The following is a 17,082-nucleotide window of genomic DNA, read 5'->3' on the forward strand; positions in this document are numbered from 1 at the left end:
GCAAAGATTATAATTTTATTATATAGAGGTTATCCACTTTACTCATGCGTGACTTCTAACAAAAGGCGCTGATTCCCGTAGTATTCCTCATTCAACCCAATTCAATGCACGACCTCGGAGTAACCTGCATGACTTTGGCGGGTTATTTTGAAGCAGTTATTGTTGCACATGCAGGTACTTCTTTTGAAAGTCCTAAACAAGGTATAGCAGTCGTTGATAGGATGTGTAACTTATAGAACACGGATAACCTCTATTGAATGATCTATCATCGATTAAAGGTGACTTGCAATGAAGAGCTCCGGAGGTGATTACAATGAAATATAAACATATTCAATGAAGACTTTCAGCTCCTGATATCGATAGCGGGTTTGATTTTGTGAGTGAAATAAATAAATAGCAAACAGCGATTTGGACTTCTTAGCTGAAGGTTCTACCATCAATGCCCATTTGATGCTTAAAATGCATTTTGCATGGAACAGAATTTTTTCAAACACCTTTTGTCAAACTGAACAAAATATATCAAGCAATAAAATTGACCAGGAATTTATCAGAATTATATAACGGGAAACAAGGAATCATTAGCCTAAATCTACTAAATATAGTTATTTTACCCTTAGACAGAGAAACTGAAGAAGCACAAAGACGCAGAATTTGTAATCACGTTGGCAATCAAACAAGAAGCTACAAGACATCATCATCAACATCAGTCGGCTGCGGAGCAGGCTTTCTCCAAGCTTTCTCCAACTAATGCGATCTTGGGCAAGCGAAACAATTTTGTTTGGCTGCAGCATCCCTTCAGTATCTCCCAGGAGGTGCTGGACATACTGTAAGTACAGTGTGCGCGTGGCCCCGGTTTCCTCTTCCCATGTGGTGGAATATAAAGCGCATATTCTTTCACAGGCTCGCCATGTTCAAGACGCAGTATATGGCCGAGAAATTTGAGTTGATGAATCTTGACTCTGGCAACCAGTGGAGTGGTGTTGGTCAGGTTGTAGATGGTTCCGTTTGGAATCCGATCCACACGCTTGATGTTTAACATGGCTCTGTAGCAAGATGTTGCAAATGCATTGATCTTGTTTTCCATGTCCTTGGTAATTACCCATGACTCGCACCCGTACAGAAAGACAGTAACACACGTTGTCTGAAACAGCTTGATTTTTTGTTTCGATTGGCAGGGACGGGCTTCTCCAAAGCGTTCCAGTTTCCAGAAAGCTGCCCAGGCTAGTGCTTTTCTTCTTTTTAGGTCTCCAACACCAGAGCCCATCTTGGAACCCAAATACCTGAAGTCTGTGACATGGTTGATGGTATTACCATAGACTTCAAGTGCTGGTTGGGCGTTACAGTTTGCAGGCATATATTCTGTCTTAGGTGCGCTACAAGACAACCATTATTTTATTGACTTTTGTTCAGACCAACACCAAGTATCTCAGCCGTAAACTATATCCATATACATTTATAAGGCTGGAAAGCCTGTATAAGGACAGATTTGAGATGCCAGCGACTAAAGACTGACTCCCGTTTTATAGCAGTGGCCGCTACCGCAATAAAATTTTTTTCCATGATCACAATTGCCTGAGGGTGTGCATCCACCCTGGCATAAATTATGGGTATTGGACCCTGAACCCTTGGTTCGTAGAAAATATCATGGCTGAAAAACATGTGATCCACACTTTCCCTAGGGTGTGCCCCCACCCTGAGCCTGAATTCCGAGTGTTTTGACCCTGAACCCTTTGATCCTTAAAGCAAAATATCATGGCTGGAAACTCAACAATGAATAGGGTACTGGTGCATACAAATCAAATGTTCAGTGGTGAAATTTCCAAGATTCTTCAACAGGCGTGTGACCTGAAGTTACAAAGGATGAAATATCAATGTTATATTCTACAACATGTGTATTATTATAATTAAAGAAAAGAGAAAATTTTTTAGATGTTGTCTTTAGATGTTGCCCCAAAACCAGCGACATGCTCATTGGTTGCTGGGGTCAATCACCACGATGCTGGCATGACATTGACCTCTGACCCGGTAAACAATTGGCGGGACAATTGGAATCGTCAATATCTCAGCAAGGGCAATTTATTGAGTTTTACTTGTTGCACATCGTAAAACTTTAATTTATAAATACATATATATTTTTTTTGCAGGTGCTTTGTGCTGTCCAAGGTAATTTTGATGTTCCAGATAAATGCAAATGACTGATTGCTTGATTTGCTTGAAAAAAACCCACAAACAACCACCAACATTTTTTATTTGCTGAGGCCAGAGCGATCTAGCAGGGGTGTTGAGAAAATGTTTTTGCTGGTATTAATGTGTCGAGCGCTATTAATACGTCGAGCGCGAAGCGTGAGCTCCAATGAATATGGTCCAGTGGCCTTCCTTGAGCTCGAGCATAGTAGGAATGGGGTCAAGAGCTGTAGAATATACTCTTCTGGTCTCTTCAATCAGCTTGTTTAAAGTGGAAATTAGAGGTATTGAGTCATCAAGAGTAGCTATCACTCTCACAATGCAACTTAAAGGTGCAGGTTGAAAATCCTCATTTCCCATGGATATGCACTGCTAGACAGTAACATGATATGAGTACATGTAAATGTAGGTGTAAATTTATTTTAACCTTAAGCACATGGATATATTGTAGTCTTATTTAGGTCTGCTTTTTCCAATTCACCATACATATAGGACTTCAACTGCTGGGGCAGATCCAGGATTGTCAATGGGGTTGGGGTACAGAGGCTACAATTGGCTGAAGTTGGGCTGATTTGGCATGATTTTTCTTGAGTTTAGCTTCAATTTCCTATGTGTTAGGAAATTTTAGAGAGGGGGACATAAGCTGGATTTTCCTCATTTTGATCCGCCCCTCAACCGGTCGTCTCAAGTTGAGAGTAGCGCCATGTTGGATTTTGCAGTGGCAGTTTCAAATCCCGTACTGGTCTAATCTCACGAGGCATATGGGTCAAAACCGATCAATCGGCAGTACTTGGAAAAAATTGTGTCGCACACATTGAATTCTAATTTTCACGAATGCTTAAACTTCCATTGTTAATTTCTTTTATATAATCAAACAACCAGACTACACTCAGAAAAATGGTAATGTTTTTTTTATCTTGCATTAATTCCTTTTATAAACCACGGCAGGTTGTTTGAGGAATGGTCAAAACACTGTGTCGCAGATGACATATTTTTGGTATTTAATGTTGCTCATTCTTAAACAGACGTGCATTCATTTGGAACATGGCTCGTATTTGAAGTACAAATCTATACTGACACAAAGCAATGAAAATTTAAATGGCATGCATGGCCTACTTGGAGTTTTTTTTTAAAATACCATCAGAATATGTTGCAAGGTTTCATGAAACCTACGTTACCCCGATATGTTAACACCTACCTTAGTCGTTGCAAACACTGAAATTGAATCAAAGAGTCCTTAAACATACGGTTTATCATGCAAGTTATATGATAGGAATGTTTGTAGATCCACATGATTTATGTATTTGAGAAAGAAATCCTAGGCAATTTGAAGGTTCAGACTGTATTTTTAAGAAATGCAACATACGTTACCACAAAGTACAGGATTAAAACAAAAAAGTGACTATAAACTGTTGAGCAAATTATAGCCGCATGTGTACTTGATCAACTTTATCAATATTACTTCGTTAACACATTTCCAACATACTTGTCAAGCATTTTGAAGTTAAAATGTAACCTACGTGACCGAAACATATGTTACCATTAATTTTAACACCCTATTAAAATTGACTAAAACCGCGCCCAATTAAATGTGTATTGTTTTCTTATAACGCAATCATGCATTATACACAGTAACATGTTTAATTACCCTTAGTAACGTAAGTTACCCATAGAAAACACATGGACATTATTGAAATTGATGTTGTAAAAATAAAAGTACACAAGATTTGATGGTCATATTTTCCAGAATGAAAATTAGAGGGACTGCCTTTGATTTATGAATAAAAAGGAGTAGTTTAGAGATACTTTATTTTTACTGATTTTTCAATTCCAAGTACTGCCGATTTATCGGTTTTGACCTGTATACACAGACGTAGAAAATTGGTTTATCTGTACGCTGGTGACGAAGCTGTGTATACACATTGATGGGACTCTCAACAGCACTCAACGTGAGATGAGACGTACAGACTGACTCTCATTTCCACATGATTTTTTGACTGATGCTGGGAGGAGCAATCGCCCTTGCTCCTCTCAAATGTCAGTGCCTGCATTATATAATATGTGACCGTACAGCACGAATGAGCGTTAAATGTCCTCAATTGTATTCTGAGTTACAGTGTAAAATGGGCATGAAGGTCGTATTCATAGGTACCTCAATTTGGTGCTACGTGTACCTCATTTAATGAGATACACGTAGCACCAAATTGAAATACCTATGAATATGACCTTCATGCCCATTTTACACTGTAACTCAGAATACAATTGCGGACATTTACGGCTCATTCGTGCTGTACGGTCACATATAGGCCCCGTTGCTGGGTTGTGACAGCTTTATCTGATGAACTGCATAAATATTATGATATTTGATAGTTTCAGATGTTCACATGACGACACAAAGTCCATATTCTTCAAGAGAGCAAATAGATGGAGGGGGTGACACTCTACCTGGAGTAGGTAAGCGATTATATATTAGCAAGGTTAAGACAAATATCAATACATGAACAAAGTTTAATCCTGCAACAGTAGAGTAGACCTCACACATTTAATATTATTTAACTATGTGACAGTTTGGGTTATGAGCTCAAATGTGAAAAAAGGGCAAACCAAATTAAGTATTAGTATTGTACTGCAATTGATTTCAGTTTACATGCACTACAATCGTGCAAATCATGTTAAAGTTGTCATTTTTGGAAGATGAAGTGCTAATTAATCTAGGCTAGGGAGGCATTTTAACAGTACCCTCATTGTAGTAGAAAAAGGTCATTGAACTTTGCAAAGAGGGTTAAGTTCAAAACTACTCAGACCTGTTAAAAACTGACACCATCGTGATCCACTAGTAATATGGATTCAGAAAAAGTATAGTTTGACCTATCTATGATGCACGGTTATGGAGTTATGGGCAAAAGAGTAACATTGTGACATCATAGGTCCAATTTTGTTCTTGTTGCAAGAAATCAGAAAAAGGATAGTTAAAATGGCCTTTCAGCTAGACCTATATTTGGGCTGCTGCGTGTATGTTATTAAAAAAATTAGAAACGCCTTTGGACAAAAATCCACAGCTATCAGGACAAATGTATATAAATGTCAGACCATATGGTCAGACCTAGCAGTTCACACTTTCTTACTTGCCCTGCGGGGCCGTTACGTTGTGGTCCCACTTGGAGCATGTTCTCGAAACGTTTGGGCTGCTGCGTGTATGTTATTTAAAAAAATTAGAAACGCCTTTGGACAAAAATCCACAGCTATCAGGACAAATGCATAAACGTCAGACCTAGCAGTTCACACTTTCTTACTTGCCCGGCGGGGCTGTTACGTTGTGGTCCCACTTGAAGTATGTTCGCGAAATGTTTGGGCTGCTGCGTGTATGTTATTAAAAAATTAGAAACGCCTTTGGACAAAAATCCACAGCTATCAGGACAAATGCGTAAACGTCAGACCTAGCAGTTCACACTTTCTTACTTGCCCTGCGGTGCTGTTCCGTTGTGATCCCACTTGGAGCATGTTCTCGAAACATTTGGGTTGTTGCATGTATGTTAAATGCATTTGGACGAAAAGATTGATAATAGCGGAATAGCGCAATTATCACTTGCGTGGAGATGTAAAGTAAAAATGTCATGTTTGAAAATAGCGCAATTATCATTTGAGTGGTGAGGTAAAGTGAAAATTTCAAATTTGTGCAATTACTTTGAAGCCATTTTTGAAAATAGCGGAATAGCACAATTCATAATTCATAATTGCAATGTTTAGTTCGTAATTGCAATAATTTCAAAATGTGGTTGATAATTGCGCTAATTTCAACAACTTATTATCATAATTGCGCTATTTTCATTGAGCATTTTGAAAGTTTCAACGTTTAGTTCATAATTGCGCTATTTTCAAAATGTGGTTGATAATTGTGATAATTTAATTTTTATTAACCATCTAACTGATACATATTGTGCTATGTCTTCTGATGGCATTTAGGCAACTATTTAGCTCTATTGGTGCAAAAGAACAGGCCTACAAGATGGTTTCCGACATCGGTTTTCGATAGTCTTTCGAATGATGCGTGCACATTAAAAAAAAAAATTAATAGGCCTACATGTACAAGATGGTTTCCAACACTGTTTTTCGAGTGGTGTGTGCACCTTTTTTCATCAGCTTTACACCAAACCTGCAAATTTTTCATGAAGGCGCTGGAACTGACAATAGCCATAATATCAAAGAATAGCAACACTGACTGCTAATCTGCAATTATCAATGAAATTAGCGCAATTATGAACTAAACGTTGTAATTATGTAACTTTCAAAATGCTCAATGAAAATAGCGCACAGTCTCGACACCCTGTATTAGAAATATTTTTTCCCTGCTACTTAATACTTCTACGACTTTCGGATCATGCATGCACATCATATTTTTATGGACGGAAATGTGGCACGTCCCATATTTTCGGGTTCTTAACTTTGGAATTTAATGGCAGGTCTGTATTTCACCAAATACGAGCAGTGAAAATGTCCAAATAGCCTTACTTTTAATACATATATCGAACTTTTTGAAAAACATACTTTAGGACAAAAATTCGTACTCCCGCATTCTGAACCAATTTCCGTACGAAATACGGAAAATCCATACTAGTTGGCAGCCCTGGAATGAGTAAAATAGTACTATGAGTTTTCTCCTGATACCAAAATAACAGGTTTGATCAGGAATGGTGGATGAGGCTGTCGTTCTGGGCACAAACCTTTAACGTAAGTTATGTTGTACAAAAAGAACCAAATTGGTATGTGAAATATACGGCAAATTTAAATTTGAAAGATTCTGGGTTTTTTTGCAGTCCCTGTTGAAATAAGTTCCAGAGGACGACGTACACTCAGTGCTTATAACAAGGCCATAAAGTTTGGCAAAAACGCAGTCTACAGATCAAGGCTTATGATTGTTGGGCAAGAAAGAGTTGGAAAAACTTCACTCATGAATAAATTACTTGGAAGACGGTAAGTCTTTTTGGAAATTATTAGAGGATGGAGAGGTTTTAAACTTTTTAAGTTTATCAAAATTCAGATTTTTGCATATTTGTAGGAAGCATAGATTTGCTAATGAAGCAAACAAATGGCAAATGTGAAAGCAATCTGATCAGGCCCAAAAAATTGTTTGTTAGTCCTGGACATCAGATTTAGATGCACGATTGTTTTTCAAAAAGAAAAAAAGGAGCTAAATGCTAGTTCATTCATGATTGACTTACAAAACAAGCAAACAAACAACAACAACAACAACAACAACAACAACAACAACAACACTTTGTGTTTTCAATAAGCAAAGTTATAATTTGTGCCCATGTCAATTAATGATTTCAAAATACATGGGATTTGTATCCGATTTGAAATCGTTAATACATTATGACATAAACATAACTTTGCATATTGAGCACACGTTTTTTTTTCTCCAAAAATTAATGATCCTTGCATTTAGCTCTAGTCCTGTTTCGTGTCATATCATACAATCATATATAGTGATGACTTAGACCTGGGACTTAGATTTGGTTATAGATGTTTAAAAGTGACTTTGAAAAGTTGTAACATGTTGATTCTAGGATATAATGTGTGTATGACATGATCTTATTTATAATAATGACTTGATGTTAGTAAGCCATGTTTAAAATGATCTGAAGTGTAGGCCTATATAATGTATTTATCCAACAATAGATGCTCTCGGTCGGGGTTGTACGTTACATCTATTGCACTTACCCATTTCTCATGTCTGTCAAAGGGGACACCCTCGTGATATTGGTTTGTACTGGGCCTTTCAGTTCCAGCTGATTTTCTCCGCATTAAAAACACCAATTTGCGAACAGTTAAAATCAAGGGTCTTTCTTGGCTTTCTGGTTGAAAATCACCTGAAAGAGCTGAAAGGATCTTCAGGGGTATATGTGAGAGGCCACAAGGTAAAATCAGGGTAAAAATGCCAAACATGGGCTGAAAATAAAAGAAAACATGTAAAAGTAGTACAACTAGTCTGTATAGTCAGTGATTTCCTGTTCAGCCTGATAATGTCATATTTCCGGGACACCACTAATTTGGGACATCGTATCAACTTTCATAGACATAGTTGTCTTTAAAACCGGTCAAACTTTTTAGGCGTATGAACCGTTTGGCCATATCGGTTATACTGAAATATTGTGGATATTGACGTGGTCAGATGAGATAATCCTTGTCAATATTCATTTTAATAGGGACTGTAGAAAATGGACGTTTAGAGAGATCACCCGTTCATTAGGCCAATAGTATTGCGTATCATTTGGCGTTAATTAACTTGAGTTCCCTATCATATCTCATTCACTACTACACTATCTATATCACTCACTGTATTAGCAATTCCGCCATGACAGTCAGTCTACCTTAATTAATTGTTCCTCCAAGTTAGAGTTCTCCCAAGACAACCAGTACCCCCCCCAATTACCAATTTCCATAATGGTATGTATGGGTTATTATAGTGGTCAATGAAATATATCCAGTTAAACAGGGTAATACCTGATATAGTCAGATTTTCCCATAGTCGTATCCTTAATTAATTGTTCCTCCAAGATATATACCTAGAGTTCTCCCAAAACACCCAGACCACCCCCAATTAATAACTTCCCTCTGGGTCATAGTGGTCAGTGGAAAATGACCAGTTAAACAGGATATACCTGATACAGTTATCCATAGTTGTGTACAGGATCTTATATCACATAATTGGCACTGTGTCTTCTATCTGTTATATTTAATTTTGTTTCCCTATTTGATTTGGAGAATATAGTGTACATTGTAGTGGTTAAAGGAGAGTGTCCGGTTGGGGGTGGGGTGGGGCGTGTAGTTGGTGATGATGAGCGGTCACAAAGGAGGGCAGTTAGTTGGGGTGCAGTTGGTGATGATGAGCGGTTAAAGGAGGGCGTCCGGTTGGGGTGTAGTTGGTGAACACCATAGGATGTAAATCGATTGAACCGATATTTAGAGGATATGAATCAAAAGAGGGTCTAACATTAATGATGAAAACAAACCCCTCCTCGGTTAGATTTTTAGTCCAATCCAAATCCAAAACGTATTGAAGATATATAGAAGTCGATGTCATTTACAGGCCTATGATCATGTAGAATACGACCATAGAACACTATCTGAACTGGGCCCAGGGGAAACTGATTAATTTGGTGAATTAGTTGTATTGGGATAATCGCTCTAATTAATTGGAAGAACTAGGCCTATATATTACGGACCGACTGTCTCGGTGATCTACTTGGAAGTGTGAGTGGACGAGACTTAGGGTGAGCACATAAGTTCTATTATAATTGCATAAATTCTAAATATGTTATGAAATAGACCCAAACAACAACACATAATAAAGTACGATATAAGAAGATATATATATATATATATTTCATTTTTTTATTTTCATTTTATTATAGATATTCAAAGGATCTTTGTAGGCGTTACTCGATGGTTTAATGTTGGTATTAATATTTAGTCGGGTTTTTAAGGCCCGTGGCCTTTTGATGAAGACAATGTGCCACCTATCCTAGCATGTTGTTTGGGTCCCAAGTAGCATATTTATACATGTTTACAAAAATCCAGATGCAGCAGAAGGCGGCCATCTTGTTTTTCAAAATGGCACCCATTTTGGCAAAATATTTCCAATATTTGTCAAACTGCCCCTTCCCAATGTGATTTTATTGGCACAGTAGTGATTGTTTTAGGCTTGTTATAGTAGTTTTGTCATGTTGGCATGCAGTAGCACCAATATTAATGATTTACAAATTCAAAATGGCCGCCAAAAAATTCAAAATGGCCACGAAATCAATTTATTTCCTTCAAACATACAATAAGCCTACATTAATCTGGTAACATATGAGATTGGACACGTGACATGAATATTAAAATAATAACACACACAAATCCCATACTTAATGCACACACCACCCCACACCCTTACCCCCGTATATTTAGTATATTATTTTAAAGTGCCACAGAAAATGTATCAAAAACGTTTTCTTGGCTCATACGGGTATCCTTTATACAAGAACAGATGGCGGTGCTAGTTTGGGCTACAGGCTGTATTACTACATCCATAAACACATGGCAGCAGGAAGTACGTGGTTCTTCAAAAAATTTGAACCATTTAAGGACAATTTTGCCCAAATGTGCCCAGTTGGTTGCACTGGTCTCCACTGAAAACCCACCCATCGATATACCAAAATCGCTGAAAAAGGTACCCCAAAACCGTGGCACCTTCCTGTACACCTTCAAACAGCAAGACCCCCCCCCAGGACATGACATTGAGAGGTATTGAGGGGTATTGAGAACAGGGTAAAAGGTACCGAGTGGTCCCAGAAATGGTTTATGGTTCCCGGGGGATGGAATTTTTAATGGTTTCTAGGGATAGAGTTAGGGATACCAGGGATGGGGTATAAAAGGGTACTAGTAAAGGGTACCGAAGGTCCCAGGGACAACAGTTTATGGATCCAGGTGAAGGTGCTAGGTTCCAGGGGTGACATTAGGGGTGTCAGCAATGGGGTTTGGGGTACCAAGGACAGGGTTAGGGGTTCGGGGGATGAAGTTAGGGGTTCCAGGAATGGGGAGAGTCTCATGGTCGGTGTTAGGGCACCTAAAACAATGCCTACTGTACCAATAAATTCACAATGGGAAGGGTCAATTTGAAAAATATTGGATAGGGTGAGGGGTACTGGGATGGAGTAAAGGGTCCCAGGGTTTGGATAATGGGTACCGGGGACAGCGTTAGGTGCACTGAGGAAGGGCTAGGGGTACTGAGGACAGGGTAACGGGTTATGGGTCCCGGTGAAGGGGCTAGGGGTTTCATAGATGACCGGTCATGGGTCCAGGAATGGGGTTAGAGGTCGCATGATCGTGACGCGTGTTTGAGGTCCAATGGATGGGATATGGGGTACTGGGCATTGGGTATGGTGAACCAGATGTGGGTTAACAGGTTCCGAAGATGGTATTAGGGTCCCAGGGGTGTTTCATGGCCGGGTCTCAGGGACGGAGTTTGGTGTTCCATGAATTGAGTTAAAGGTCACATAGTTTGTGTTAGAGGTCCCCGGGAATAGGGTAATGGGGATGGAGGCCATGGGTTAGGGATATGAGTACCAGGCCAGAACAGGGTAAGGGGTGTAAGGCATTGAATATGGGGAACCAGATGTGGAGTTACAGGAGCCAAAGATGGGATTAGGGTCCCAGGGATGGGTCATGGGTCTCGGGTTACGGGTTCCAGGAATAGAGTTAAAAGTCCCATAGTTGGTGTTAGAGGTTCCAGGGAATAGGGTAAGGGGTAATGGTGATAGAATTAGGGGTCCCAGGGTTGGGGTAGCCCATTAAATTGGTACCAAGAACAGAGTAAGGGGTGCCGGGCATTGGTTAAGGGTAAACAGGTTGTGGGTTGCATGTACCAAAGGTGGGATTAGGATCCCAGGGACGGGTTATGGGCAGACCTGCCAACCTAAGCATGAGTAAGAAAGAGAGACATTGAGGCCAAAACTTTGTACATGTACACAAACCAGGTACCGACAAATTCAAAGACTTGAGGTGTGCAATACTTTCAGAATTCAGGGAAGGTTTTGCAGGTCTAAATTTATCACAATAGACTAAAGAGAATGCTATAGCAAAATTTGTGAAAAAAAGTGAAATTTGCATCATTTTCTGCTGTTCTTACATTTAAATTTGCCATCACTGAAATTTTCAGAAAGCAGGACTGTCCCTCTTTTTCATTTTGGAAAACCCCAAATGAGGGACAGTCCCTCAAAATGAGGGACAGTTGGCAGGTCTGTATGGGTCTCCAGAGTTCCAGGTTCCAGGAACGGAGTTTAAAAGTCCCAATTGAAGTTGGTGTTAGAGGTCCCTGGGAATAAGGATAGGGGTAATGGAGATGGAGTTAGGGGTCCCCACGTTGCGGTAATGGGTACCAGGAAAGGGGTTATGGGTACCGGGCATTAGGTAAGGGGTACCGGATGTGGGGTTACCGGTACCAAAGATGGGATAAGACTAGAGGTTCTAGGAATGGAGTTAAAGGTCCCATAGTTGGTGCTAGGTGTCCCGGGAATAGGGTTAGGGATACTGGGGATGGATTCCAGGTTTGGCGTTAGGCGATGGATTCCAGGTTTGGCGTTAGGAGTCCCAGGGATGGCGTTAGGGGTACCGAGGACTGTGTAGGGGTAATGGAGTAAGAGACTTAGGGTACTAAGGATATGGTTAGGGTGCCAAGGGTGTGGTTATGGGCTGGTCCGAGTACATCAAATTTAGCCAGAACATATCAGGTTATGGGCCAATGGGCAGTGGATTATGGGTTCCGGTGTTGTGTTAAGGGGCCCCTTGGATGGGTCTAGGGGCCCCAGGGATGGGTAGTGCTACTGGCCAGGGATCGGGTTAGGGGTACCAAGAATACAGGGTTATGTGAACCGAGGAGGGTATAAGGGTAGGACATTCGGGTACTAGTACGGGATACATGTTATTGGGTATAGATATCAGAGTACGATGTACGTTTAGCAGGGTAGGCCTACAGGGTTATGAGTTAGGTACCAAGTTAGGGGTGATCGGGGTAAAGATTAGGATTACGGGTTCGGGTATGAGTATGGGCTGGCCCGGTACATCAAACTTAAGCGGGAACATAATTATTATTATCATATCCAGATGAGGAGGTGGGGGTGGGTGTGTGGGGTGGTGTGGTGTGTATTTGCAGTGTAGTATGGAGTTTGTGTATCTGTTGGTATATTAATTAACATGTTACTTGCTTAAACTTATATTTTATAATGCTCATTGTATGTATAGAGGAAATAAGTTGGATTTGGCAGCCATTTTGAATATCAAAATCGTCAATATTAGTGCATACATGTCATAAATAATATCCTAGGCCTAAAACAATTGCTATTGTATCAATAAATTCACAATGGGAAGGGTCAGTTTGAAATATATTGGAAAATTATTGAAAAAATGGCCACCATGCTTTATTTCGACGTCGAATGCGTCGTTGCGGGGTCAAATGCGACGTTGCGGCGTCAAATGCGTTTTATCATCGCTTGAATCATGAGTTTATTTAAGCTAACGTCAGTCCATATTCTCGCTATGTACACAAATCTTTGAAAGGTCAACATGAATGTTCCTGCTGCTAAACCTCACCGGTGTTCCCTGTGTGAGAGAGGGTTCACTCGCAAATTCGATCTAAGGCGACATGAGAAAATTGTACATCAAGAAGAAGAGTCTGAACAGGAGGAAGGGAGGAAGGTGATTCAGAAGTAGATGATATGAACTGGGATGATTCACAAGTAAATGACTACCCTGAATCCGAAGCTTCTGAAGTATATGAATCTGAATCTGAGGAGGAGTCATCGGGTGAACAGATAAGCGATGAACTGGAAGACAACGCTACGTATCGAGAATGGTACGCACAAGCCATGGAAACCACTGAAGAGTTGAGAGCTGAAAAATATGAAAAGTACATTGCAGAGGGATTAGATCCAGAACAGGCTAAGGAGAAAGCATACACGAATACCGTGAGGGCGGCTACACGTACCTTCACCAACCCACTTACCGCCTCTCTACGGAGTTAGGCTGAGTAGATGGGAGATGACCTGTATCAAGAAATCACGGATGAACTCGAAGACAAAATGGACTATGGTGCGGATATTCACACAGCAATCAAAAGAGTGGTGGCTAAGTATCAAGCCAAATTCGATGGTCTTTTCCTGTACGATGAAGATGCGGATGAAGAAATGGAAGCTGATGATGAAGACAGCGTGTGAAAAAGGAACCAAAACTACGGAAGTAACTAAGGGCCATGCGGGTTGCTTTGTAACGCAAGAAGTCAGTATCGTGTGATCACAAATCCCGACTTCTTGTGTTCCTGACTTAGCCAGTTTGAAATAAAGAGAAAGTAAAGATATCAAAATAAAGAAATAGTTAAGACAACTCAGGATCTCAAGAACTCATGAAATCTGTTCAATTTTTACGGCGTTGGTATTTTAATTGTAAGCCCATCCACGTTAGTTATCTCGAGATCCTATTTTCTTGACTTAAAGTCAGGAACTCGTGAACTCAAGCCACGCTTGAGTTCCTGACTTCAAGTCAGGAACACAGGATCACGAGATCCTGACTTCATGACTTTAAAGTCAGGAACTCGTGAACTCAAGCCGCGCTTGAGTTCTTGAGTTCCTGACTTCATGACTTTAAAGTCAGGAAGTTGTGAACACAAGCCGCGCTTGAGATCCTGACTTCACGACTTTAAAGTCAGGAACTCGTGAACACAAGCCGCGCTTGAGTTCACGACTTCCTGACTTTGAACTCAGGAACACAAGAACTCAAGCGCCGCTTGGTTCACGACTTCTGACTTTGAACTCAGGAAGTCACGAACACAAGAACTCAAGCACGGCTTGTGTTCGCGACTTCCTGACTTTGTCGCGTAACCTATACCACCTGCTAGTCCAGGCAAAGTCAGGAAGTCGTGAACACAAGCTGGCGCTTGAGTTCTTGTGTTCAGAATCTCCTGAGTTCAAAGTCAGAAGTCGTGAACTCAAGCGGCGCTTGAGTTCTTGTGTTCCTGAGTTCAAAGTCAGGAAGTCGTGAACTCAAGCGCTGCTTGTGTTCACGAAGTTCCTGACTTTAAAGTCGTGAAGTCAGGATCTCAAGCGGCTTGTGTTCACGAGTTACTGAATTTAAAGTCATGAAGTCAGGAACTCAAGAACACAAGCGCGCTTGAGTTCACGAAGTTCCTGACTTTAAAGTCATGAGGTCAGGAGCTCGTGAGCCTGTGTTCCTGCCTTGAAGTCAGGAAGTCAGGAAGTCAAGCGTGGCTTGAGTTCACGAAGTTCTTGACTTTAAGTCAAGAAAATAGGATCTCGAGATAACTAAAGTGGATGGGCTAGCGCTTACAATTAAACTACTAACGCCGTGACAATTGAACAGATTTCATGAGTTCTTGAGATCCTGAGTTGTCTTAACTATTTCTTTATTTTGATATCTTTACTATCTCTTTATTTCAAACTGGCAAAGTCAGGAACACAAGAAGTCGTGATTTGTGATCACAAGATCCTGACTTCTTGCGTTACAAAGCGAACTCACGTGGCCCTTAGTTACTTCTGTACAAAACTGTTTTACCACCACCATCACCATCACTAAACTATACTTTATGCTATACATTAACGCGATAAAATATTTAACAAACAGCATAATAAAATCTAATATTTGTTACAAAGTACATTTGACGAATATTAATACCAACATTAAACCATCGAGTAACGCCTACAAAGAGCCTTTGAATATCTATAATAAAATGAAAATAAAAAAATGAAAAATATATATATCTTCTTATATCGTACTTTATTATGTGTTGTTGTTTGGGTCTATTTCATAACATATTTAGAATTTATGCAATTATAATAGAACTTATGTGCTCACCCTAAGTCTCGTCCACTCACACTTCCAAGTAGATCACCGAGACAGTCGGTCCGTAATATATAGTTCTTGCAATTAATTAGAGCGATTATCCCAATACAACTAATTCACCAAATTAATCAGTTTCCCCTGGGCCCAGTTCAGATAGTGTTCTATGGTCGTATTATACATGATCATAGGCCTGTAAATGACATCGACTTCTATATATCTTCAATACGTTTTGGATTTGGATTGGACTAAAAATCTAACCGAGGAGGGGTTTGTTTTCATCATTAATGTTAGACCCTCTTTTGATTCATATCCTCTAAATATCGGTTCAAATGATTTACATCCTATGGTGTTCACCAACTACACCCCAACCGGACGCCCTCCTTTAACCGCTCATCATCACCAACTGCACCCCAACTAAATGCCCTCCTTTGTGACCGCTCATCATCACCAACTACACGCCCCACCCCACCCCCAACCGGACACTCTCCTTTAACCACTACAATGTACACTACATTCTCCAAATCAAATAGGGAAACAAAATTAAATATAACAGATAGAAGACACAGTGCCAATTATGTGATATAAGATCCTGTACACAACTATGGATAACTGTATCAGGTATATCCTGTTTAACTGGTCATTTTCCACTGACCACTATGACCCAGAGGGAAGTTATTAATTGGGGGTGGTCTGGGTGTTTTGGGAGAACTCTAGGTATATATCTTGGAGGAACAATTAATTAAGGATACGACTATGGGAAAATCTGACTATATCAGGTATTACCCTGTTTAACTGGATATATTTCATTGACCACTATAATAACCCATACATACCATTATGGAAATTGGTAATTGGGGGGGGGGGGGGGACTGGTTGTCTTGGGAGAACTCTAACTTGGAGGAACAATTAATTAAGGTAGACTGACTGTCATGGCGGAATTGCTAATACAGTGAGTGATATAGATAGTGTAGTAGTGAATGAGATATGATAGGGAACTCAAGTTAATTAACGCCAAATGATCGCTTAATACTATTGGCCTAATGAACGGGTGATCTCTCTAAACGTCCATTTTCTACAGTCCCTATTATAATGAATATTGACAAGGATTATCTCATCTGACCACGTCAATATCCACAATATTTCAGTATAACCGATATGGCCAAACGGTTCATACGCCTAAAAAGTTTGACCGGTTTTAAAGACAACTATGTCTATAAAAGTTGATACGATGTCCCAAATTAGTGGTGTCCCAGAAATATGACATTATCAGGCTGAACAGGAAATCACTGACTATACAGACTAGTTGTACTACTTGTAAATTCTGTCAAAATCAGCTGAAAAGAGGAACTCTAACACCCCTAGGTCTTTTGGAGCTCTATTTTGGTCCAATTTATGGGGTCTTTTGGAGCAGCGAAATCCAAAAAGGGGAGTCTTTCCAGGGAAGCATACATGTATGCTAATTTGTGTTAAGTGTCCCTGGGCTTTGCGCATTAGCTAATTATG

General features: G+C 40.0%; 1 protein-coding gene across 1 annotated transcript in view; it reads left to right on the forward strand.

The window, feature by feature from the left end:
• Positions 1 to 17,082, forward strand: part of LOC140163446 (uncharacterized) — a 58,542-nt gene that overhangs the window by 16,368 nt on the left and 25,092 nt on the right. The window contains exons 4-5 of the mRNA XM_072186759.1: positions 4,555 to 4,638; positions 6,999 to 7,155. Of these exons, the coding sequence (XP_072042860.1) occupies positions 4,555 to 4,638; positions 6,999 to 7,155 (241 nt within the window). The remainder of the gene's footprint in view (positions 1 to 4,554; positions 4,639 to 6,998; positions 7,156 to 17,082) is intronic.

The sequence above is a fragment of the Amphiura filiformis genome, chromosome 11 (assembly GCF_039555335.1).
Source record: "Amphiura filiformis chromosome 11, Afil_fr2py, whole genome shotgun sequence".
NCBI classification, from domain to species: Eukaryota; Metazoa; Echinodermata; class Ophiuroidea; order Amphilepidida; family Amphiuridae; genus Amphiura; species Amphiura filiformis.